At 60.2% G+C, this 22,498-nt stretch overlaps 6 protein-coding genes across 6 annotated transcripts in view; 4 read left to right on the top strand and 2 right to left on the bottom strand.

Annotated features, from left to right (window-relative positions):
- Window positions 1-259, top strand: part of ENH_00008320 (hypothetical protein, conserved) — a gene marked incomplete at both ends in the record, with an annotated part of 1,315 nt that extends 1,056 nt beyond the window's left edge. Inside the window, one exon of the mRNA XM_013584126.1 lies at window positions 53-259. Within this exon, the coding sequence (XP_013439580.1) occupies window positions 53-259 (207 nt within the window). The remainder of the gene's footprint in view (window positions 1-52) is intronic.
- A 1,485-nt stretch (window positions 260-1,744) lies between these two features.
- ENH_00008310 (hypothetical protein, conserved) lies at window positions 1,745-3,802 on the bottom strand (the record flags this gene model as incomplete). The annotated part of the gene is made up of 1 exon (XM_013584125.1): window positions 1,745-3,802. One exon carries the CDS (start codon window positions 3,800-3,802, stop codon window positions 1,745-1,747), a length of 2,058 nt encoding a protein of 685 aa, XP_013439579.1.
- A 6,370-nt stretch (window positions 3,803-10,172) lies between these two features.
- Window positions 10,173-11,661, top strand: ENH_00008300 (phosphatidylserine decarboxylase proenzyme, putative; the record flags this gene model as incomplete). The annotated part of the gene is made up of 2 exons (XM_013584124.1): window positions 10,173-10,367; window positions 10,837-11,661. The coding sequence occupies 2 exons, from the start codon at window positions 10,173-10,175 to the stop codon at window positions 11,659-11,661; spliced, it is 1,020 nt and encodes a 339-aa protein (XP_013439578.1).
- A 125-nt stretch (window positions 11,662-11,786) lies between these two features.
- Window positions 11,787-13,169, top strand: ENH_00008290 (hypothetical protein; the record flags this gene model as incomplete). Its single annotated transcript, XM_013584123.1, has 3 exons — window positions 11,787-11,952; window positions 12,169-12,348; window positions 12,760-13,169. 3 exons carry the CDS (start codon window positions 11,787-11,789, stop codon window positions 13,167-13,169), a joined length of 756 nt encoding a protein of 251 aa, XP_013439577.1.
- Window positions 13,170-13,261: 92 nt separating this feature from the next.
- Window positions 13,262-13,797, top strand: ENH_00008280 (hypothetical protein, conserved; the record flags this gene model as incomplete). Its single annotated transcript, XM_013584122.1, has 2 exons — window positions 13,262-13,338; window positions 13,443-13,797. 2 exons carry the CDS (start codon window positions 13,262-13,264, stop codon window positions 13,795-13,797), a joined length of 432 nt encoding a protein of 143 aa, XP_013439576.1.
- A 1,846-nt stretch (window positions 13,798-15,643) lies between these two features.
- On the bottom strand, window positions 15,644-21,504 carry ENH_00008270 (hypothetical protein, conserved; the record flags this gene model as incomplete). The annotated part of the gene is made up of 7 exons (XM_013584121.1): window positions 15,644-17,581; window positions 17,789-17,935; window positions 18,167-18,301; window positions 18,749-18,930; window positions 19,195-19,292; window positions 19,422-19,810; window positions 19,990-21,504. The coding sequence occupies 7 exons, from the start codon at window positions 21,502-21,504 to the stop codon at window positions 15,644-15,646; spliced, it is 4,404 nt and encodes a 1,467-aa protein (XP_013439575.1).
- Between the last annotated feature and the right edge of the window lie 994 nt (window positions 21,505-22,498).

Genomic DNA, 22,498 nt, shown 5'->3' with positions numbered 1-22,498 from the left:
GGGGGGGGGGGGGGGGGGGGGGGGGGAGCGGGAGGGCACTAGTGCGCTTTAGGCGAAGGCGACGCAGGCCCGGGACCGCGGGGGCAACTGCGGCTCTTCACCGCCGGGCGCCGCGCGCACTCTTGAGGGGCACCTGGGGGCCCCCTGGGGGCCCCCTGGCGACCGTTGGGGCCCCCTTGGGGCCCCCGTGGGGCCCCGTTGGGGCACTCTTGGGGCCCCCGTGGGGCCCCCGTGGGGCACTCTTGGGGCCCCCAAGTGAATTCGTAACGCTTTTTACTTCCTGCAGGAAACTGCGGAAGGGGCAGTCGTAGCCTTTTGCTGCTGAGGCTCTGTTAGGCCTCAAGCCTCACTGGTGGCTGTTGGCTTGAGAAGACAACACTAACTGCAAAGAGATATTAAGTGAACTCTAGCTGGCTAGCTAGCCACAGCTAGCCCTAGCTAGCCACAGCTAGCCACAGCTAGCCACAGCCAGCCCTAGCTAGCCACAGCTAGCCAGATAGCCCCAGGTGACCCCAGGGAGCCCCGCAGTAGGTTGTTGCTGCTGGCCACCGCTAGTCCCAGCTAGCCACGGCCAGCCACAGCTAGCCGCAGCTAGCCACAGCTAGCCCTAGTTGTTAAACCTGAGCAGGAACTCTACTGCATGCGCCTGCTAAAGGTGCACTGCGAGTCTTGCCGGGGACCTCCCGCCAGTGGCTAGCTGCGGCTCTTTGCGGCTAGCTACGATTCTTTAGGGCTAGCTGCGGCACCTCGTGGCTAGCTGCGGCTCGTGTGGCCAGCTTTGGCTCCTTTCGGCTCGCTGCCACTCCTTGTGCCGAGTTGCAGCTCCTTGTGGCTAGCTGCAGCTCCTTATAGCTAGCTGCAGCTCCTTGTGGCTAGCTGCAGCTCCCTATGGCCAGCTGCAGCTCTGTGTGGCTATCTGCTGCTCCTTGTGGCTAGCTGTGGCTCCTCACGGCTAGCTTCTGCTCCTGTGGCTAGCTGTGGCTCCGCGTGGCTAGCTGCGGCAGCCATTGATAGCTAGCTGCAGTGCCTGCTGAGTACTAGCGCCGCGGGCTATGAGCTGCAAAAGCCACTGTCTGGGCTGGCCGCAGCAGCAACGCAGGGGCCCCTCAAAGCGGCTGCGGCCGCAGGCCTTTAGGGGCCCCTCGGGGGGCCCCAAGCCCAAAATGGGGGCCCCTGTGAGCTTGTTTGCGTCATTACAACTTGTGGGCAGAAGCCCCACAGCCCCCCAAGTGGGAGCTGCCGAGGGACCCTTGGGGGCCCCCCGGAGGCCGCCTAGGGGCCTCCTAGAGGCCCCCAGGGGCCTACTGGAGGACCCCCTAGGGGCTTCCTGGGGGCCCCCGTAGGGGCCTCCTGGGGGCCCCCCTAGGGGCCTTCTGGAGGCCCTTGTTGGACTCTTGTAAACCCGCTTGGGGGCCTCTTGGAGGCCCCCCTAGGCACCTCTTGTAAGCCCTTCTGGGGCATAAAAAGGGGCCCCTCTAAGGGCCTCCTGGAGAACCCAAGAGGGGCCCTCAGAGGGTACTTCCTAGCGTGCTTTTGAGGCCCTTGTCTCATGAATTGGGAGCAGAGTTCATCTGTACTGCATTTGTTTGCTGCTGCTGCTGCAGCAGCAGCAGCAGCACTGTCAGCAGCAACTGCTGCTGCTGAGACTGGTCCGTTTCTTCTTTGGGAAGTGGACATCTGTTACTTCTGTGTTGAAAAAAGCAGCAACTACACTGCGGATGCCACCGTGGAGCATTTGCTGCTGCTACGGGGCCAGCTGTTGCTGCTGCTGCAGCAGCTGCTCCCGCTGTTGCTGCTGAAGCAGTGGCTCCTGCTGCTGCTGCAGCTGCTTCTGCTGCTGCTCCCCACTTGCTACATGCCGCCACACAAATAAAATCCCCTTCTTTCTTACAGACCAGGAATAGCAGCAAGGCGGGGGCAGCCTCATTACAATATCAACAAAGCTGGGGGCCCCCGGGGCCCCCGGGGGCCCCCGCAGAGCAGCAGCAGCAGCTTCCACGGCGTCTGCCCCGCTGCACCACATGTGCTGCAGCAGGGCCCGCTGCTCCTTCTCCCCCACCACGCACGACAGCAGCGGCTGCAGCTGCTGCTGCTGCAGCTGCTGCTGCAGCCACTCGCTGCTGCTGTTTTGGCGCTCAGCTGGCCACGCCATCCAGCAGCCCTCGCCAACAGCAGCAAAAAAAGTCCCCTTGTCTCTTTTCCAGCTGCTATACTTCCCTAGAGACGCCTCCCCTGCGTTGCTGCTGCTGTTGCTGCTGGCACTGCCGCTGCTGCTGGCGCTGCTGCTGCTGCTGCTGCTGCTGCTGCTGCTGGAGCTCCACAGAACGGGCAGGTAGAGGGTCTCTAGCTCGCGCATCGAAAGCCCCAGCTCCTTGTGCTGCAGCTGCAGGGCAGCTTGATGTAGGTGCTGCAGCTGCTGCAGCGTGTGCCTTGCTGCTGCTGCTGCTGCTGCGGCAGCAGAAGGCTGGGAGGAAGCAAGAGGCACAGAGGACTTGTCGCCTGGCTGCTGCGCTTGCTGCTCCCTAGGCTGCAGCAGCGGCAAATCCCGCTGAAGCAGCTGCCACTGCTGCTGCTGCTGCTTCTCAGAGTGCTGGAAGAGCGAGCGCTGCTGCTGCAGCAGCAGCTGGTGCAGAATGAGCAGCTGCTGCTGCTGCCTCGCCGACGCGCTCACGCCGACATTTACCGGAAGGCCCTGCAGTCCGTATTGCTGCTGCAGCAGCAGGCTGACATCAGGCTGCTCCCTGTACTGGAGCTGCTGCTGCTGCTGCTGCTGCTGCCGCGGATCTACAGCAGCAACTTTGCGCCTGGAGGCAGCAGCTTTCCCTGTAGGCTTCCTTTTGCGGTCTCCGGGCTGAACTACTGAGGGTCCCTCTCCATCTCTGACGCCCCTGTCCCAGTCTGCAGGCCATGCTGCTACTGCTGGGACAGAAGCAGCAGCAGCAGCAGCAGCAGCAGCAACAGCAGCAGCAGTAGCAGCAGCCTGCTCCGTCGAGGCCCGGTGCCTCTGCACCATCGAGGGCCCCGACAGTGCTGCTAGGGGCCCCCTGATGGAACCATCAGTGGGCCCTTGGGGCTGCCCCGCAGGCCGCTGCAGCAGCTGCTGGGGCTGCAGCTGCTGTGTGGCTTCCTGCTGCTGCTGCTGCTGCTGCTGTGTGGCTTCGTGCTGCGGCGGCTCTTGCTGCTGGTATTGTTGCTCGTAGGCCCGGGGAATCGACTGCAGCAAAAGGCTCTGAAGCGTGGGCACATGTGGGTAGAAAGGAAGCTGCTGCTGTGCAGCCTGCGGCGCCGCTGACCGCGGGGGCTGCTGCTGCTGCTGCTGCTGCTGAATTTGCTGCAGCAGCAGCTGCTGTTCCTGGCGAAATGGGACTTGTTGGAAGCCATTGAGTGGGCCTTGAGGCTGAGATGTCGGTGCTGCCTCTTCTGAAGTGGGGTTTGGCTGAGAAGGGGGGCCCCTGAGGGCCCCCCAGGAGCTGGGCTCGAGGAGTGACCCCGGGGGCTCGCGAGCCCCCAGGGGGCCCCCAGGAGCCCCCACGAGAGGCTCTAGAGACGCAGCAGAAGTTTCTGAGGGGTTTTGTGGCTGCGTTTGGGGGGGTGTTGTGTTGGGGGTGGGGGCAGCGGTGGGCACGGGGGCCCCCTGGGAAGAAGACGCTGGTAGCTGCTGGGGGGCCCCCTCTGGAGGGTGCTGCTGCAGCTTTTGCATGTTCTGACTTGAACTCCGGGCAAAACGCCGCAGTGAGAAGTCAGGGGAGGAAGATATCCCGAAGAGTTCAATAGGGCTCGCGGGAAGTGACCCTGGGCGCATGCAGCCCTGCAGCTTCCCGGGGCCCCGCCCGTAAACTTTTCTTGCTCGATCTTGATGTTATTTCTGGGATAAAACACCAGCTTCCAATTAAATGAATTTCACTGAAAAAAGCCTAAGAGCAGCAGAGGTGAGGGGCAGTGGGGGCTCCGCCTGCTTCCATACTGAAAGCAAGTGAAGCCTACAAAAATAGCCCATAGAGCGAGCCACCAGCCCAGCACTGCTCTTAGCCACAAAATTGGCCTGGAGGCAAAAGGCTTTATTTCATTTGTTTGCAAGCCTGGGGGCCCCACAAACAGGCGAAGCGCTCATCCCCAAAGGCTCTGACTTTGCCTCTGGCCCTGCAGCCTAAAGTAAGGGCTTTGGCCCGCACATTAACCTTTGCCCCAATAAGCCACAGATATCTGCAGCCACTTTTGCCTTGTGGCTGCACTGAAGGCCCCGGAGGGCAAAACCTGCAGAGGTAGCGCCGCTGCAGCAAAAGATGCAGCAGCAGCAGCAGCTGCGCACAGGAAAGGCTGCGCCTTTGCAGGAGCTTTGCCCCCCAACCTTTCAGCTAAAGCTTTCAAAGCCCTTCGCCCGCATTGTGTAGATAAAGTTTCGAGAATTGGCGACTAATAGAGGCTGCGAGCAGCAGCAAATACTGCATGCAGCACGCAGCAGTCTACCCTGCTGCTAGATTCCGTAACACCGCTAGTTTGAAAGCCCCAGTGCATGCGCTGGCCCCCAGACCCTCAGCAAATTCTCTAAAAGCCCCCAGTCCACGAAATCCCACAAAGATCGCCAGCCCGCCAGCCTATATAAGTATTAAAGTCGCTCTGGGGGCCCCTGCAGGGGCACACAGCCAGGGGCCCCCAGCTTTCATAGCCCAGAAATTGGCCCCGCTGCCGGCCAGCTTACTTCGCTGTAGCCCTGCAGGCCTATGGCCAGGTAAAGGGAGAAAGTTTGAAAATGCCAAAATGCAAATGGGCTTTTGCTGCGCTGCAGCAGCTCTATAGAGCTGCTGCAGCGCAGCAGCAGCTGCAGCAGCTCTGTAGAAGCCACAGGGGAAGCTGGAGGAAAGCCCAATGCTTCTTTCTTTTGTGACCTGCTGCTGCCACGGGGAGCGGCAGCGAGCCGCAGCACTGCTGCAGCAATGTTGCAGCAGTGTATGCTGCGCTGCTGCAGCACTGCTGCAGCACTGCTGCAGCAGTGTATGCTGCATCCCCAAGCCAAGAAGGAGCTCCTCCTGGGCAATTCTCAAGAGGAACTCCTTTCTGTCTGGCAGCCCCAAGAGGCGCCTGCAGCAGCTAAGAGGCCCCAATCTGGGGGAGCTTTATCTGCTGCTGAGCCAAGACCCACAGGGGGCTGCGTAGCTGCTGCAGTGGGAAACTGCCTCAAAGAAGAGCTGCTGCAGGGCCCCCGCAAGGCCTGCGGGCCAAATTGCCCAGGCCAGGGGGCCAGCAGCATTTGCTGCAGCCGCCCCCAGCCCGATCTCAGGCAATACTTTCGTGCTGCTGCTGCGGGCTCTTGCAGCAGCGGCGCTGCAGCTGCCATTCTCAGGCACTCAAAGGGGGCCTCTGGCGCTGCTGAGCTGCGCCAGCTGAAGCAGAGTTTTGCTGCTAGTTTCTCTTCGAGATTGTGGCTTCTGCTGCTGCTATCTAAACTCTCTAGGAGTGAGACCAGGGCCACAACAGGGAGCTTTTGTGTGGGGCTGCCGCCTTTGCTGCTCAGCAGCAGCAATTTCTGCGCAGAGCTTCTCTTTCTTTGCATTAGCTTCATCCCTTAGAGTGGGCCCGTCACTGCAGCAGCTAGGAGCTTGCTTAGTGGGGCGTTTGCGGGTTCCCCTGGCACTCTGGGGGCTGTTAAGGGGATTCTGGGGCTTCTTCTGCCTTATTCGCTGCTTTAGTGCCCCCAACTTCTAGTAAATAACAAAGCAGTGAGATTCAATAAGTACATTTAAGTAGGGAAGTGGGGTATCTCGGACTAAACAGGAATGCAGAACCTTGCCCAGGACACGGAGGTGGTCATTCAAAGGCGTGCTGCAGCTCTGCCGATTCCCTAGCGGCCTCTCAGCCAGTGAAGACTCACAAAAAACTATAATTTGATTTTATTAATTCTACTTAGGAATTTGGACTTCCCTTTCTTCAGACTGGACAAGTTTCATAAGTTGCGCTGCAGCGTCCGCTGCTGCTTTCAGGTCCGTGGCTTGCGGACTCCTCGAGACAGCGGCCTGCTGCTGCCTGTGCAACTGCTGCAAGCAGCTAGCCGGCTTGCATTTTTGCTGCGGCTTTTTGCAGCTTTTTTGTCTTTGTTTTAGTCTAAGTCCGTAGGCGGGGTGTCTCGGGCTCCCGGGTTTCTTCCCGCAGCGGCCATTTAGGCTCCACCGGCCTCCCGGATCGCCCAGCTGCGGGGAGTCCTCTGCGGAATCCTCCCGAAGACTTGAACTATTTCGCAGAGTTTCAGTGTGCATGCACTCCGGTCTTTGCGAAGATGTTACTTCGCAGTTTGCAGCTGGGGCTGGTGCTCCTGCTGTTTCTGCTTTCTAGCCCGACGGCCAAGACCACCACGCCCGGCACCGACGACTCCCTCCTCTTAGACTGCACGGGCGAGGCTATTACTTTATCTTTCTACAAGTCGTGAGTGCTTCTGCTGCCCGCCCTGCTGCTTCGCTTTCAGGAGTGTTGCTTCTGCCCTTACATGCCACTGCGGGGCTCGCTGCGGGGGGGCCCCCCGCTGGGGCCCCGCGCCCCCTGTCCAGAAGGGCCCCCGCTGGGTGGGGCCCCCTGAGGGGCCGCTGCGCTGCAGCGGGCGCAGCAGCAGGGAGACGCGCCGCGTGCTGCTGCTGCGTGCTGCTGCTGCGTGCTGCTGCTGCAAGCTGCTGCTGCGTGCTGCTGCTGCTGCGTCGCAGGCCCCGGCGGGCCTGCGTGAAGTGGCTGGGGGCCCCCACTCTCGGGGGCCTCGCCGCCACTGTTGCTGCACTCGCTGGCTGGCCCGGCGCTGTGGAGTTGAAGGCTGAGAGCCTCTGGGCGAAGCTGCAGCTGTGGAGGGGCGGCATTGGCCGCCTCACTCCGCTGCGCTTGCTGAGCGGCGCGCGCCTCCGCGCTGCGGCCAAGGTGGGTGGACCTCTGCTGCAGCAGCAGTGGACCAGTGGACCACTGGTCACGCAGCCGCCGCTGCGTGCGCCCGCAGGGCCGGGGCTGCCCCCGGCTGCTGCGGGCAGCAGCAGGCACTGCAGCAGCTACAGACAGCGCAGAATACAAAAGAAAGTCACAAAAGAAAGTCTCAGACAAAGATAGTGTCTCGCTTTTGAAGGAAAGTTGCAGGACAGACCAGTGGTCCACCCCGTTCGTATGAGCTCTAGTGCTCTGCATGCAGCGCCTCTCTTAGCCGCAAATCCATTAAAGCCACTTTTGTGGGGCCACTGGCCCCACAACTTCGTTAGCAGCTGCTGCCCGAGGGGCGGGGCCGCTGCAGCAGACCCGAGCGCCGCAGCAGCAGCTGCTGCGGAGAGCCGCGCCGTGCTGCTGCTGCTTCCAGGCTTGCTGCTGCCGCTGCCACCGCTGCTGCTGCTGCTGCTGCTGCTGCGCAGGCCGGAAGCAAGCGGCTTCCGCTGGACACGCGGTTTTTGGAGGTGCTGCCGCGGGTGGGCCTGGAGCAGCTGCCGCTGCTGCTGCTGCAGCAGCAGGGAATGTCCCGAACAATAGAAGGGGTAAAGGGGGCCCTCAGCGAGAGCCCGGGGGCCTCCCCGTCGTGGCTGCGGGGCCCCGACGGGCGAGCAGCAACTTTGCTGCAGCCCAGCAACGCGCTGCTGCAGCAGCTTTTCCAGCAGCAAACTTACTTTCGAGTGGAGTTCAAAGACGCGGAGAAAGGCTCTTTGAAACACTTTCCAATTAATTTGTTTTCTGCTCCTCGGAAGGACAGTAGCTACTTCTGCGGGGCCAAAATCCCCTTCAGAGTTTCCGCGCTGGGCAAGCAGCAGCTGCAGCAGGCGCTGCTCTCGGGGGGCCCCCGGGGGGCCCCCCCCGAGGCCCTCATGCTCGCAGCCAGGGCCTCCAAAGACCCTCTCACTGAACAAGACCCCACACTTGTTGTGGTCCAGTGGTTCCGGGGGCCCAACGGGGAAGCCCTTATGAGGGAGACCACTGTCCACGTCGAGCCCGAGGAGGCCGTGAGCAGCAGCCGCCTGCTGCTGCTGCTGCTGCTGCTTCTGTTTCCCCTGCCGTTGCTGCTGCCGCTGCTGCTTCTGTTGCCCCTGCTGTTGCTGCTGCCGCAGCTGCTGCTCTTCCTGCTGCCGTTGCCGCTGTTGCCCTGCTGCTGCTGCTCTTCCTGCTGCCGCTGCTTCCGTTTCCCCTGCTGCTGCTGCTGTTTTTGCTGCTGCTGCTTCCGTTGTCCCTGCTGCTGCTGAGCGGTTGGATGCAGTGTTTGCCCGCACGGGGTCACCCCGAGGTTTGGGAGCAGCACAAAATTATTTCAAAGTCCAACGAAGTTTTGGCATCCGAGCACAAGTCCTTTATAAAAGACCTTTTTGATTAAATTGAAAGAACGGGACAAGAAGCAAAAGTGCAGTTTGCAATTTGTCTGTGTGTTGTGGCTGCTGCAGCCAGTTGCGCCCGAAGGGACTCCTGGGCGATACGGTGAGGCTTAGGAGGCTGCAGTGCCTGCTGCTGCTGCTGTTGCTGCTGCTGCTGCTGCTTGCTGTCCATCTTTGCTGTGGATTCGCGGGCGCAGCTGCCGAGTTTGTGGCGCTGCTGAGCTGCTGCTAGTGCTGCAGCTGTCGCTTTTCACTGTGCCACAATGCTGCTGCCATTCTGCCTGCTGCTGCTGCTGCTGCTGCTGCTGCTGTAGGTAGAAGGTACATTAGCAATTTTTTCGCGGACAACTCGCGGCTCTTTTCCCGCTTCGTCGGCGTCGTGGCGCGGATGCGGCTAAACCGGTGTTTTCTTTGGAAATTTTGGGCCTCTACGAACATTGGTGAGAAGCTAGAAAGGCATTTTTCAAAAGAATTTAAAAAATTAACAACACCCTCTGGAAATGTACAGAAGGGAGCCCCCCAGGCAATAGTCACAGAGGGGGAGGCCGCAGCCGGGAGAGCCCATAGCCCACACAAATGGGCAGCTGAGGCGGGGGTGCCCCGGGGCTGCTGCAGCACTTTCAGGAACTTTTGATTGTTGTCTTTGTTTCCTTTTGAAGTCCATTTGGCCGCAGTTTTGCTGCGGCTGCTGCTGGCTGGGTGGCTGGGGTGGCTGGCGCTGGGGCCAGCTGCTTGCTGCTTGTTTTCTGCTGCCAGTTGCTGCTGGCCCCGCTGCGCTGCTGCTGCTGCTGCTGCTGCTGCTGCGGCTTCCCCCCACGCCTGGCTTCGAGCGCCTGCGGCTGCTGCAGACTTGGAAGAGGCCTTCAGCCTGCTGCAGCTCCGGCCGGGCTCCCCGCGGCTGTTTCCCACAGTTGACTTGTTCTTTTCGCGGCCCATAAACTACGAAGTGCTGCGGCCCATAGACAGCGAGGCCATTTTGGTGTCGCCTGCGGACTCGGCGCTGCAAAATGCCTTTTACATCAAACCCGACAAAGACGGAAACATCGTCGGCGCCCGCATTCCCCAAGTAAGCCGCTTTAGGACGTATTGAAAAAAGGTTTAACTAATAGATGGGTAAAAGATTATTGTTTTTTTCTTATTAGAATACAAATAATAAACGTTGTTTACATATATATTCGCTGCATTTTTAATAATATCCTGGGGCTCAGGGCTGCACGCCCCAGCAGCAAATGCTGCGGCCTGCAGCAGCACTGGAGCGCCGCTGCACGCTGCAGCAGCAGCAGCAGCAGCAGAGCGCGCAGGCAGCTCGCGTAGGGCCCAGCGGGGAAGGGTCGGGCTAGGGTTTGCGTTGGTGGTTTGGTGCGTGGGTTTGCGTTGCGTTCAGATCAAAGGCACTACTTTTAACTTGTCTCAGTTTTTGTTTGGGCGCGGCACAAACATGAACTTGCGGCTGCAGAGCCCGAAGCACCGACTGCATGTGCACATCTTTTACTTGTCGCCTTCCGACTATCACCGCTTTCACTCTGCTGCGGACTGGCGGGCGCTGCGCCACGTCTACATGCCGGGCTGTCTTCCTTCGGTGAGGCGGGTGGACTTTGCTGCTGCTTGTAGGGAAAGCAGCAGCAAAAGCGCCCCTGAGAGCGGCTGCTGCGCAGCTGCAGGCAGCAGCAGCAGCGCGGGTGCGCAGCCCCGAAGCCTGCGAACAGGCGCTTCTTCTGCGGCTTTTGCTGCTGCTGCTGCTCTCGACAGGTCCGCCGCACTGTGCTGAGCAAACGGGATATACTGGACTCGTTTGAACGCACTTCAGTGCAGGGAACTTGGCATCCGGGAAACGCAGGAGGGCCTCCCCTTTTCTTTTCCATGACCTTCGTGGCTGCGCAGATAGTGGGGGGCATCGAGCTTTTCTACAGAAAGCGCGTCGACCAAAATCGCTTTCTTTTTACCCCCCACTGTGGCCTCGTCCGCCACAGCTACCTCTACGACTACACAAGTCCCGTCAAACTCTGCATGGGGCAAGAACTGGGCGCTTTCCACTTCGGCAGCACCGTTGTACTGGTGAGTCCAGGGGCCTGCGGCGCCCTTCCTAACCAGCAGCAGCAGCAGCCGCAGCAGCAGCAGCAACAGCAGCAGCAGCAGTACCCTAGTAGGGCTTAGGTCCACAGCCGTCTGCAGCAACGTGTGGGCAAAGAGGCTCTGATTAGCGCCAACCAAAACACCGCCTTAAGACCCTGGCCCGCCCACAGGCCCTCAGTTGCATGCATGCAGCTCCAGTTTCTAAATTGCCTTAGAAGCTGCACTCGTAGGGCCCCAGCAGCAGCCCAGCCGCAGGGCGGTGCACTCAGCGGGCGCAGTTTACCTGCTGCAGCAGCCACTCAGGTCTGCACACAATTGGCTCTCTGCACTCTAGTGTTTGGCTTCAAGGGCCCTGAAGAAGGGTCTATCTGTAAGTTTTGCGGCGGCTGTTTTCCCGCTGCTGCCGCCACGTGCCTGCTGTGTGTTTTTGCTTTTCTGCTGCTGCTGAAAGGCTTATGAGGCCCCCGAGGAGCTGGAAACTCTGAACCCGATCTGCTCGCAAATGGTAGTAAACAGCCCGCTGGGCTATCTGAAGGGCAGCACCCGGCGGCGGCTGCCGCGCTGCGACTTCAGCTACGGCAACCACAGTGACCCAATTGCATATCTGCAGTACCTGCAGCGTCTTAGCGCGAAGAGCAGCTCTGGGGAGGCCCTGCTGCCCGAGGCGAGGCCCGGGCCCCACACACGGGGCGAGGGGCAGCAGGGCTTGCTTGTGAGTGGCCCTCATATGGGGGCCCCCGCTCCTGACAGCCACAGCGGGAGCAGGGGGCCCCGGGGTGACCCCCACGAGGGGGCTGCGGGGATAGAGGAAGACAGCATAGATTCCCCCTTCGCGGAGCAGCAGGACCCCCCTGAGGACTCCGCCGCAGCACCCTTGCCTTCGCATTCCAGCGACTCGCAGGGGCCTGTGGGCTCAACGCAAACTTTCGCCGAGTCTGCTGAGGAGGAGTTCACGGGGGCGCTGGGGGTGACAGAGTCAGAATCAGAAGGCAGCAGCGCGGGCGCAGCCGCGGGCACCGGGGAAAGCAAGTCTGAAGCAAACAGCCTCGACTTCATCTTCACGACCAGCCGTTCGCTGCAGCACCAAACCAAAGTCACGCGGGGCCCGGGGCAGGAGGTGCCTTTCTCGCCGCTGGCAGATCTCCAGGCCAAAGTGCAGGCCCTGGAGTTCGGCCTTGTGCACAGATTCGCGCTGGCCCACTGGCTAGCCAAGGCCTGGACGGTACGGCTCTGCCCTCTAGACTTAGCAGCCCCAGTCTCAGTTTTCCTTGAGTGACAGCATGCAGCACAAGGTTTGAGCAGCTGGTGCTGCAGCGCAGCACTAGCTGCTGCGCCTGGGGCTGCGAGATTCAGCTGCGCACTGCTTTCCCGTGCATGCGTTGGGCGACGCAGCAAAAGCGCATGCAGCGGGGCTTGGCTTCACAGGTTTGTTTGCGGCTGTGGCTGGCTCAGGCTTTTGAAGCTTTTGAAGACGCGGAGGGCAGCCGCCTCGTTATGCTGCATGTGGGACAGCTAGGCAAGAACGAGACAGACTCAAACGCCAACAACAACCCCACCTGCTTCTACGGTGAGGCCACTGCCACGTAGCTCTTGCCCTCGAACTCTAGGCCACTAGCCTTGCTCGCACAGTGTAGGCCTTGCAGGCGTTACAGAGGCGGAAATTTAGTGGTTATCTAGCCAGCTAGACCGCCTAGCTAGCTAGGGCTAGTCTATTTAGCCTTTGGCTGTTGAAGGCTCTGTTGGAGATGCACAGCAGAAGCTTGTGTTTGTGGGGTGTGGTCAGACCGGGCGCGAGAGTCGGTGCAGCTGCGGTTCGTCGGCCAAGTTTCTAGTCTGCTGCTGGTGTGGCCAGCAAAACATGAAAGCGAGGTGCTGCTGCGGTACCCCACCTTTGCATGCGCCAGCAGCAAAGGCTGGGGCAAGACCACCCGCGGAGTGGGAGCTTCCTGGTCTTTTTCCGATGGTCAGTCTCGGCGTTGGCTGTCTTCTTCTTGCCTTGCCAGCCCTTGCACAGATTTGGCTCCATCTTTTCGCCTCCTTGCTGCCCCTTCAGCTTTTCTTGGTCCCTTTTCTTCTGGCTTTGTGGCTTTTCACGGCTAAGTCGTCGCCACTGTGTTTGTCTTCTGCTGCTGTGGTGGCGGTATATACGGGCGGGGAGGATTTCAACACAGGGGATTTCTCAGCGAGTTTCTTCTCGCCGTCACACTGCGGGTTGACTATGGCTGCACATTTTGTTTTCACAAAGAGCGCAAAATGGGCTTCTTAGCTAGAGAACAAGACCAGTTGCCTGAATGGGTTATACTGTAGCTCTCTGTGTCTTCTGTAGCCTCTTGCTTTCTTTAATTGTTAGCTGCGGCTGTGTTAATTTTCGCAGACTATCTGTTCGTAAAGTTCCAGTTGGAACTGGGCCGCCTGGTGAACGAAAGGGAGGGGGCTGTGGAGACGAAGGTATTCTCTTTCCAGGCCGATCTCGAGGCTTCTTCGTGGCCTGCAGTAGACGCGTTCGCCCCTGAGGAGGCAGCGGGCAAAGCGCCTGTTTCATCCGACTTATTTGCAGGAGACGTGAATCTCCTTCGGTTTGAACTTCAAACTGGGCCTACAGTGGCTGTAGTCAAGGCACAGCGGTTCGCCGTCACCACCGCTGTGCCCCCAGAGGTAAAGTCGGGGCCATCCTCCAACGAGCTGATCTGTGACGAAGCCCCATTTCAAAGCGCCTTGGCCTCCCTGGGAAGCCGGATTAAGGCGCTGCGGTGGTTCCGCACGGCCTCTGAGAAACATGAATAATAGTTGTATCCATGAAGACTCATGGAGATTTGTATCCCCGAGAAAGTGCATGTGCTGCTTAGCAAAGTATTTGCACGGGCGCCATTTAGCACATGGCGCTTTTCTTTAAATTGTTTTATATGCAAGTGCTCAAGGCGCCAGCATATCCGATTGGGATCGACACAGGGCTGTGGGAAGCTCTCGTCGACCTCCTGGTGATAGACACTGAACCATTACCGTTTCGTGGATCCCCGACTGCGCTGTTGACTTTTTGTTTCAACTGCCGCTGCACAGAAAGGTGGGGAAAACTCTTCAACAGCGCGGTCTGGCCACAGACGCCGGCAGGCAAGGTGTACACGCGCTTCAAGGAATCTCGAGGGCGCGCTGCAGCGAGGCGTGCTTGTCAAGGCCAAGGTCCTGCAGCAGGCGCCGCAGTTTGAACAACAACAGGCAACGACAGGGTAGAAGAACTTCACCGACAAACGAGGATGGGAGAGGCGAATGCGAAAACCACAACAGGGAAAGCTGCGCGGCGCAGGCGCGCAGCCATGCGCAGCCACGCGCAGCCACGCGCAGGCGCCCCCACTTACCTCGTTGCATTTCCGAGCTGCTGCTGCCCTTCGCAGCATGCATAAAATTGCGGCTATAAGTGCGCGAGCCGGCACTGACACGGCACTGACACGCAGGTGCCGCCTCAGTGCCCATCGTGCCGGCTGCGAGGTATAGGCAGCGGAAACTACCGAATCCCGTTTTGCTTTTGCACGAGAAGCAGGTGGAGGTATAGTGGCGGGACTGGGCCAAAACGAGCCTGACGCTGTAGTATCACTCACTGGCTTAGGCACCAGGGGGGAGCGGGAAGCATCGACACAGGGGGAAGGGAGAATCACCGATATTGCTGTCGTTTCAGACTCTACAGAAAAGCTGCAGCGGCAGAATCTTCATATTCTGCTACTGCTGGAGGCGTTGCACCGTGTACAGGCTTGTACTGTCGGGCCGCCTCTGCCGGTTAACTACGCCGGGATCAGCGAGCGCGCTGAACTTGATAGCATAAGAAATGAATGACACCGGCTGAAGTAGAGCTGCATAGCTGCAGGCGTGTCTAGCTACACTGAGTCCGGCGAAGGTCGTTTAGGGTGACATATTTTCGTGTTGCTGCCAGCCCCAGCGCAGCTCTAGCTAAAAGTGCTTCTCTAAGCCCTGCTGTAGCCTATTGGCGATCCGTAGCTAGCTAGACACGGGTGTTTCCCTTCTATTGAGCCGTGTACTTGTGGATTCGTGAGTCTAAAAACTGCTAAATAGGCACAGAAACATCTGCGATCCACTAGTCTTGTTGGCACCTGTAGCAGCTGGTGGGGCTCCAGCGCAGCTGCGGTGCGCTGCGTCTCAGCCACAAGCCGTAAACGGAAACACCACTTAAAAGGGGTCCGCGTGCTGGGTGCGCACTAAGAAGCGTCGCTGCCTCAAATGCAGCTGGCGCGGCTCTGAAGCCCCCGTGCTTTCCTATTTTTCCCCCGGCTGCGCTGCCGAGAGGACCGCCTCGCCAGCGGGTTCTGGGGAAGCTTCAGCCATTCAGGCCTGCTGCTGCTTCGTGTTCTTGCGAGCCCACAAGAAATGCAAAAGGAAACGCTGCCCGACCTATTCGCCTTCGGTCTTTGGGGCGGCCTGTTCCTCCCTCCCTGGCTCTTCACACTGACACTGAGTTGGCGCATGCAGGGGGTCTGCTGCCCTCGGAGAAAACAAAAGAAAACAAAACAAAACAAGCGCTGAGGGCAGCAGCAGCGGCAGCAGCGGCAGCAGCTGGAGGACCCACTGCTTCTCTCCCGCGTCAGTCAACTTGCACTTGACCCAGCGCTCTCGCAGCCCCACACAGTCAACAGCCTCCAATCTGCCCCGCAGCACTTACAGGCCGCAGAGGCAGCCTAGCGGCGGCGAAGGTAATTAAAGCGGAGCAAAAGCACAAGTGCAGGGGCTCGGGTGGGTTCAAAGAGCGAAAGTGACGGAGGGTGGTGACCTTCAAACCTGGCTAAAACGTTTGTGGCACTCTGAGCTGCTGCTGCTGCTGCTGCTGCTGCTAGGACTGAGAGATGCAGCATGCAGTGCCGAGAGGCGGCTGGGCCTCTCGCCTTGCGCTAAGCCCTCAGAGACAGAAAAATGAGACTGCGGCGCGTGGCCTGAAGATGGAGGTGCAGAAGGCAGGCGGCAGCTGGCGCAGCACACTCGCCTGCCGCCCAAGTTGCTGCAGAGAGCACCTGCTGCTGCCGCAGCTGCAGCTGCTGCTGTGGCTTCGCTTACTGCTGCAGGCTTTGCAGCGGAAGCAGCAGCTGCCTAGCTAGAGAGTCCTAAAGTTGAAATTCTGAAAAGTGTCTGTCCCTCAGAGGGTCCGTCTGGAGGTGGTGGAGCTGGTGAGGTGGTAACAACAGGGCGTCGGGCAAAGCCATGTGTGGGCGCTCATGTGAAAAAGAAAAGAAAGCAAAACTAAGAAGACAAATGCGTCCTTAGTCCTGCTGAATGTCAACTGACAGAGTCTGAGTGACCTCCTCGTAGTCCAGAGTCAGGCTGAGACGCGAAGGACTCGCCGCTTCCTTCTTGCGGGGTTCTTGCTGCTGCTCCGCAGCTTCCAACTCTGCCTCCACAGCAACTGCGCCGCCTTCTATTCGGGCCAGCGGCAGCAGCGGCACCTGCAGCGGGCTGCCGTCGTCAAGAGCCGGGTGCAGCATCAGCGTTATCAGCAGCAAAGACGAGGGGTCCTGGGGGTCCACGAAGTCCGCGTCCAGGAGCCCGCCCATGTATTCTGAAGCTGCTGCTGCTGTTGCTGCTGCTGCGGCTGCGGCTTCGGCTTCCACAGGAGCAGCAGCAGCCCCAGCGGAGGGAAGGTTGCCGGCATCCGCAGCGGCGGGAGGCTGTAGCAGCAAAGTCGAAGAAGCCTCAGCCGCTTCCGCCGAGCAGCGCTCGCTGACTTCCTCCCCAACATCAGCAGCAGCTGCAGCAGCAACGGCAGCACCCCCTGCTGCCACTGTTGGGGCAGAGAGAGGAACAGAAGGCATTACGAATCCCGGAGCATAAGGATTAAAAGCAAACTGCTTCACTGCAGGTGTGCTGCTGACGCTGCTGCTGTTTTCAGCTGTTTCTGCTGCTCCATGCCCTGGCGCCAGCTGCGCCTGTCTTCGTTCTTGCTGCTCGTGGCTCTGAAGGGAAGCTTCAGCAGCAGCATCAGCAGCGGCCGCTTCAGAGGAAGACAAAGGTGGAAAGTCCCACAGAGTTGCTGGCTGCCGCTGCTGCTGGTCTGCAGCAGCAGCCTGGTCGGCAGCAGCAGCAGCAGTGGCGCACGCAGCGTAGCTCTGATACACCGGAGCCCGCCCCTGGTATGCAGCCTGCTGCATTGAGAAATAGTCAGGGATTTCGCTAGCATTGAATGCATATAAGTGCTGCAGCAGCTGCTGCTCGGGCCGCAGGCTTTCGCTGTGGCTAAGTCCTACCCCGTACTGCCTCCGTGGGTGTTTGTGTCTGCCTTGTTTCCGGCCCACACTGGCAGCCCCCCGGGGAAGTCGGCTGCTTGCTGCAGCTGCTGCAGCTGCTGCACCTGCAGCAGCAGCCTGTGCACCTTCGGGTGGCTGCGGCGCATCTTTCCCTCTTCCAGCAGCAGCAGCAGCTCCCCCGGCCTTCCCTGCAGCAGCAGCCAGTGCCCCTGAATGCAGCGCCGGTGGCTTCGTGCTGCTGTTGCTGCTCCCTGCTCGTTCTCGCTGCTGCAACGGCACCTGCTGTTGCCCCTGGACCTGCTGTTTACTGAGTTGAGGTACATCTTGAGCCGTTGGCGCGAGCGGCGACTTCTTCTCATCGCCCCCCGAATTCGGCTCTGCGACGCTGCTGCTGCTGCTGCTGCTGCTGCTGCTGCTGCTGCTGCTGCTGCTGCTGCTGCTGCTGCTGCTGCTGCTGCTCGCGAAAAGCCCGAGCGGCGGCGAGGCTCCAGAGCCGCCGCACCACCGTACCTGCCTACCTGTTTGAGTGCCTCTAAGAATGACACTCTTGTAGCTGCGGGTCGACACGCCCGCGTCGCAGCAGAGACTTGAAATGCTGCTGCCGCTGCTGGAGCTGGTGCTGCAGCAGCTGCTGCTGCTGTTGGTGCCGCCGCTGCTGCCGCTGCTGCTGAAGGCCCCTCTGTTGCTGCTGTTGCGGCGGGAGCTTCCTGTGTCTGTGCTCACACTTTCACAAGTCGAAGTGGCTCCTTCCCCGCAAAGTCTATCCCCGCAGGCTGCTTTGTTGCAGCTGCTTGCCCCTGCTTCTCTCTCTCCTGAATACAAAGCAGGCAGCACTACTTGCTGCTGCTGCAGCTGCTGCAGCTGCTGCAGCTGCTCCTGCTGCTGCTCAGGCAACGCTGCTTCCCCAGCTCCCGCTGGCGCCACCTCGGGCTCCCGCTTTTGCGGCTTAAGGCGCAGCTGCAGCAGGAGACACAGACACAGGAAAGGCGAAAATGCATAAAGACCCTCCGCTGCTAGCTGCTGGATAGGCTGCTGCTGCTGCTGCTGCTGCTGCTGCTGCTTTTGCTGCGAGGCTGTGTTTCTGCTTCTTCGTTCTCTTATTGTTGCCTGTGAAGCAGCTCTGGAGAGCCAGGAATTGGGAATTGAAACTTTCTGCCCCCTCACCTTTCTTTGGTTTTTATTAAGGCAAGCTTCATGCGAAAGAAAGGCGAAGTCCAACCGGTGCAGCCCCACAGCAGCAGAGCCCAACAGCTCCCGCAGCTGCGCCTCCTGCTGCCGCAGCGTCTGGCACGCAGTCGACCCCACCCACACCTGGCAGCACAGCAGCAGCAGCAGCAGCAGCAGCAGCAGGTGAGGAATAATAGGGCCACTTCAAGACTCGAAGGCACCCTACGCTATTGGCAGTTTCATCTGGCTCTATGCACATTAACCGGAATAGAAACAAAGTCAAATCCCCGCTGCTGCAGCATCTGCTGCACCCTCAGCTGCTGCTGCTGCTGCTGCTGCCTCGGCTGCTGTTGCTCCTGCTGCGGCACTGCTCACCTCAACTTTGTGGCTTTTGTCGTTGTTGCGCAAACACAGTACCACTCCAGTAAGAGTAGAGAGAAGGGCCCTCAAGGTGCGTCTGTGGCGCTGCTGCTTCTGCTCTAAGGATCTCAGCAGCAGCAAAAACACCTCCTGCAAGTGCAGCACATGCGCGCGAAGCACCCCACTTCTAGCTGCTGCTTGCTGCGCTGCTGCTGCCTCCGCTACCTGCTAGCTTCCCCTCCAATCTGCTAATTTCTTAATTCTGGCTCTAAGGCCGTCAGCGCTTCTCTCAGCTTCAGTTAAATGTGTAAGCAGTCTACGGCAGCAAGAGCTCCAATGCGCGAAATCGCAGTCTCAGCAGCAGCAGCAGCAGCAGCAGCAGCAGCACTCTTTTAGGGCAGCACTGCTGAATTGGTCTTTTTAATTAGAAAAAAGCTTCCCCCGCGTTTTTCCCTTCATGCCACGATATGCTGCCAGCAGCTGTACTAGCAGCAGCGCCACCTCCCCACCTCCCCCACAGCCGGCCCCGCAGTGCAGCCGCACGAGCCACAAAACGCAGCAGCAGCAGCAGCAGCAGCAGCAGCAGCAGGAACTCACCACGGCCTGCGACTTCCCTGCGAGGTTCCTTATGACGAAGTGGCCCCCCCTCCTGTTCACAGGATCTTCCCACAGGGGGGCGCAGCCGCCCACAAAGACGGCCACGTTCACAGGGGGGCTCAAAGCCTTGTGGGACAGCAGCTGAAACAGCTCCAGCGTTGCCCGCAAAGACGCAGCCCGGCCTGCAGCAGCAGCAAACGTTGCACTTCGCTTTAGCAGCAGCAGCAGCAGCAGCAGCAGCAGCAACAGCTGCAGCAGCTGCTGCAGCAGCTCAGGCAGCAACAGCTGCAGCAGCTGCTGCTGCTGCTCAGGCAGCAACAGCTGCAGCAGCTGCTGCTGCAGCTCAGGCAGCAACAGCTGCTGCAGCAGCAGCAGCAGGAGCTGCTGCTGCAGCAGCTCAGGCTAGGGTGGCTACCGTGAAGTCCAAGTTTCACTGGGCGGCGTACCTATTTGCACGAGGCCCCTTTCATAGTCTTCCTGCAGCCGCCCTTTGCTGCTGCTGCTTTTGCTGCTTCCGCTCGCCTCGTTGCCTATTGGGTCGTGCCTGAGCAAACAGCTCCCGCAAACGCAGCAAGTGCCCCTTAGCGCTAGTCCTGCTGCTGCTGCTGCTGCTGCTGCGGCTGCTGCTGCTGCTGCGGCTGCTGCTGCTGCTGCTGCTGCTGCGGCTGCTCACCATAAGCACCATCCGCAGGAATGAGACACCCACGGGCCCCAGTTGATGTTGGCAGCAGCGCCAGGTTGCTTCGGGCCCCTATCATCCTCGAAATTGGTTTGCTGCTGCTGCTGCTGTTGCTGCTGCTGCTGCTGTTTCTGCTGCTCGGCAGGCGCCACGCACGTGTCTCGGCCGGGGTTGACGAGACCCGCAGCCACGGCTGCGCTAAACACGCAGGTGTAGTTGGTGTGTCTGTGCTGCGTGTTTGCTGCTGCTGCTGCTGCTGCTGCTGCTGTTGCTTTCTCCCCGTAGCTGCAGGGCTTCCGCGCAGCAGGGGGGCCCCCTTGCCGCGGGTGTTGGCGGTGTGCTGCTGCAGCTGCGGGGCCGTGGGGCTTCCTCTGGGGCCGGAACTGCAGCCACAGCAGCAGCAGCAGCAGCAGCAGCAGCAGCAGCGAGAGCTCAGGGCCACTGAATATTTAGTTTCAATTTAATTTCAATTTTAAATTTAATTTAAATGTTAAATTTAATTTCAATTTTAAATTTAATTTTAATTTTAAATTTAATTTTAATTTTAAATTTAATTTCTTACCCCGCTGCTGTCCTCGTCGTCTGAAATGGGCACTTCTGCCCAGCGGCGAGGGCGCCGCGGCTTCACGGAGATCCAGCCCTCCGTGTCCTCATCTGCTGCTGCTGCTGCTGCTGCTGTTGCTGCTGCTGCTGCTGCTGGGGCTTCTGCTGCAGCAGCAGCTTCTGCTGCTGCTGCTGAGGGTTCTCCCTCCACTGCCTCTCCCGCCTGGTCAGCCGGAGAGGGAGCTGTGCTGCTGCCAGGCAGCTGCGCTTGGGGCTGCGGGGCAGCACTTTCTGCTGCTGCTGCTGTTGCTGCTGCTTCTGTTCTCGCTTCTTCTGCTTCTGCTGCGGCTGCCGTTGCTGCCACTGCAGTTTCTGGTGCATGAGTTGCAGCAGCAGCAGCAGCAGCAGCTGCTGCTGCTGCTGCTGCTGCTGCGTCAGCATCTGTGCTACCGGCCTCGGCGTCAGCTCCGCCGCTGCCGTTTAAGGGGTTGGGGGCAGGGCCATGCGCTTCATTGAAGTTAGCAGCAGCAGCAGCAGCAGCTGCTGCTGCTGCTGCTGTCGCTGCCTCTGCTGCTGCTGGAGGAGCAGCAGGTTCTGCTGCAGTCCCGCGTCCCTCTGGAATCTGCTGAGGAGATTGACTCGAAGTCAAGTTCTCTTCTGCTGCTTCGGGTGCAGCACAAGAGCAGCAAGCAGCGCCTGCAGCAGCAGCAGCACCGTCTGCAGCAACAGCAGCAACTGCTAGCTGCTCCTTCGCTGCTGCGGGAGCTTCTTCTTGTGCTGCGGTGCTGCTGCTGCTGTCGCTGCTGCTGCTGCTGCTGCCGTTGCTGCTGCTGGCCCGTGCCGCTTCCTGCTGCTGCTGGCTCGGCGCTGCATGCAGGGGCGCCGAGCCGACTTCGGCGTCGGGCGGTGCTGCTGCTGCTGTTGCTGCTGCTGCTGTTGCTGCTGCAGCCAGCTGCATCTTTGCTGCGTCTGCGCACCTGAGCTGCTGCAGCTGCAGGCTGGAGAAGCAGCAGCACTCGCCCCAGCGGCTGGCTGGGGAGCCGCAGCAAGACAGCTGCTCGCAGCGCGAAGAAGGAGACACAGCAGTGCTGCAGCACATGGGGGGGGAGCGCCAGCCACTTGCTGCTGAGGGGGAGGCTGCGCTGCTGCTGAGCCAGGGGTAGGGCCTGGCCTCCTCTGCTGCTGCTGCTGCTGCTGCTGCTGCTGCAGCGTCCTTCGCGCTGCCGCCCGCTGCTGCTGCTTCTGCATGCAAGCACGCAGGCAGCAGCGGGGCCCTGCTGTAGCCCATTGAGTCTGGAGAAGAGGCCCCCATGCACTTCTCTAGGGGCTGCAGGGGCCCCTGCTCGCTGCAGCTGGGGTTGGGGGCCTCGGCCTCGTCTTCCTCCGCAGCAGCAGCAGCAGCTGCTGCTGCTGCGGCTGCTGCTGCCGCCGCCGCTTCCGCGAAGCAGCAGCCGTCCCCAGCAGGGCCCCCACCCACGCGCGACGGGGGGCCCCCCTTGCGAGGCTCGGGGGCCCCCGATATTCGAGCAGCCATGAGACTGCGGGGATGAGTTGGTGCTGAAGTCCCTGTGTCCTGCAGCGCCGCGCTGCTGCTGCGGGGGCCTGTGAGATAGAGTACGGACAAAAAGATGGGCTGAGATGCAAATAAACAGCAGCAGAAGCTTCAGGGGGGGACGGGGGCCCCAGAGGGCGCCGCGTGTCCCCCCTGGTCCCTAAGGCGACGTGAGAGAGCCTCAGCTGCTGCAGCAGCAGCAGCAGCAGCACGGCGAGCGAGACGTAGGGCGTCAAATGAGTGTACCGCTAATGAAATTGCCGCTGCTGTATTGATTGTTCCAAATATTTCGGCTGCTGCCTCGAGGTTGCTGCTCTCGCTGCTGCTGCCGCTGCCGCAACACCAGCTGCTGCTGCCGCGGCTGCTCCTGCTGCTGTCCGCAGCGTTCTTGTACGGGGGGCCGTCTCTCCGTATTTCCCTTCACTGCATGCAAACTTTCTATAAAAATTAATATCTATCAATTTATTATTTAGTGAGGGCAAACCAAAGAGACACTTAGCCCTGGGGCCTTGGGCAGCCATTGGCCCTAACGGGCGCGGCCCCCCACTGACTACCGCCGCAGCAGCAGCAGCAGCAGCTAGAGGAAGACTAGCAGCAGCACATCGGCTTTCCTTTCTCTATACATTTGCGTGGCCAGGTCCCGCATCCAGTGTCTTATTATATTGCTGCTCCCGCTGCAGCCAAAGGGAAACCCCAATACTTGGTTTCGGGGGCCCCCGTGGGGGCCCCCGCTGCTTGCTGCTGTCTGCCGCTGCCCCAGAGCTCGTCGCTCACCGCCTCCCCAGTCTCTCTTGCAAAGCTGCTGCCGTTCCTACGGAGCTTATTAAAGCATTAGCTAGTGCCTCTTTAGAGTAATTAGTAGGCCCTGTGTCTCCTTTAGAGGGCCTCTGTGGCCGTGACTCTATTGCCGCACGCGCAGCTGCAGCAGCAGCCAGCACCACGAGCAGCAGCCGCAGTGTCCGCTGCAGCAGCTGCA

This window comes from Eimeria necatrix, genomic scaffold (assembly GCF_000499385.1).
Source record: "Eimeria necatrix Houghton genomic scaffold, Enh_scaff123, whole genome shotgun sequence".
Lineage (NCBI taxonomy): Eukaryota > Apicomplexa > Conoidasida > Eucoccidiorida > Eimeriidae > Eimeria > Eimeria necatrix.
Note: the sequence above shows the minus strand (reverse complement) of the source record. Positions and strands in the feature narration are given on the sequence as shown.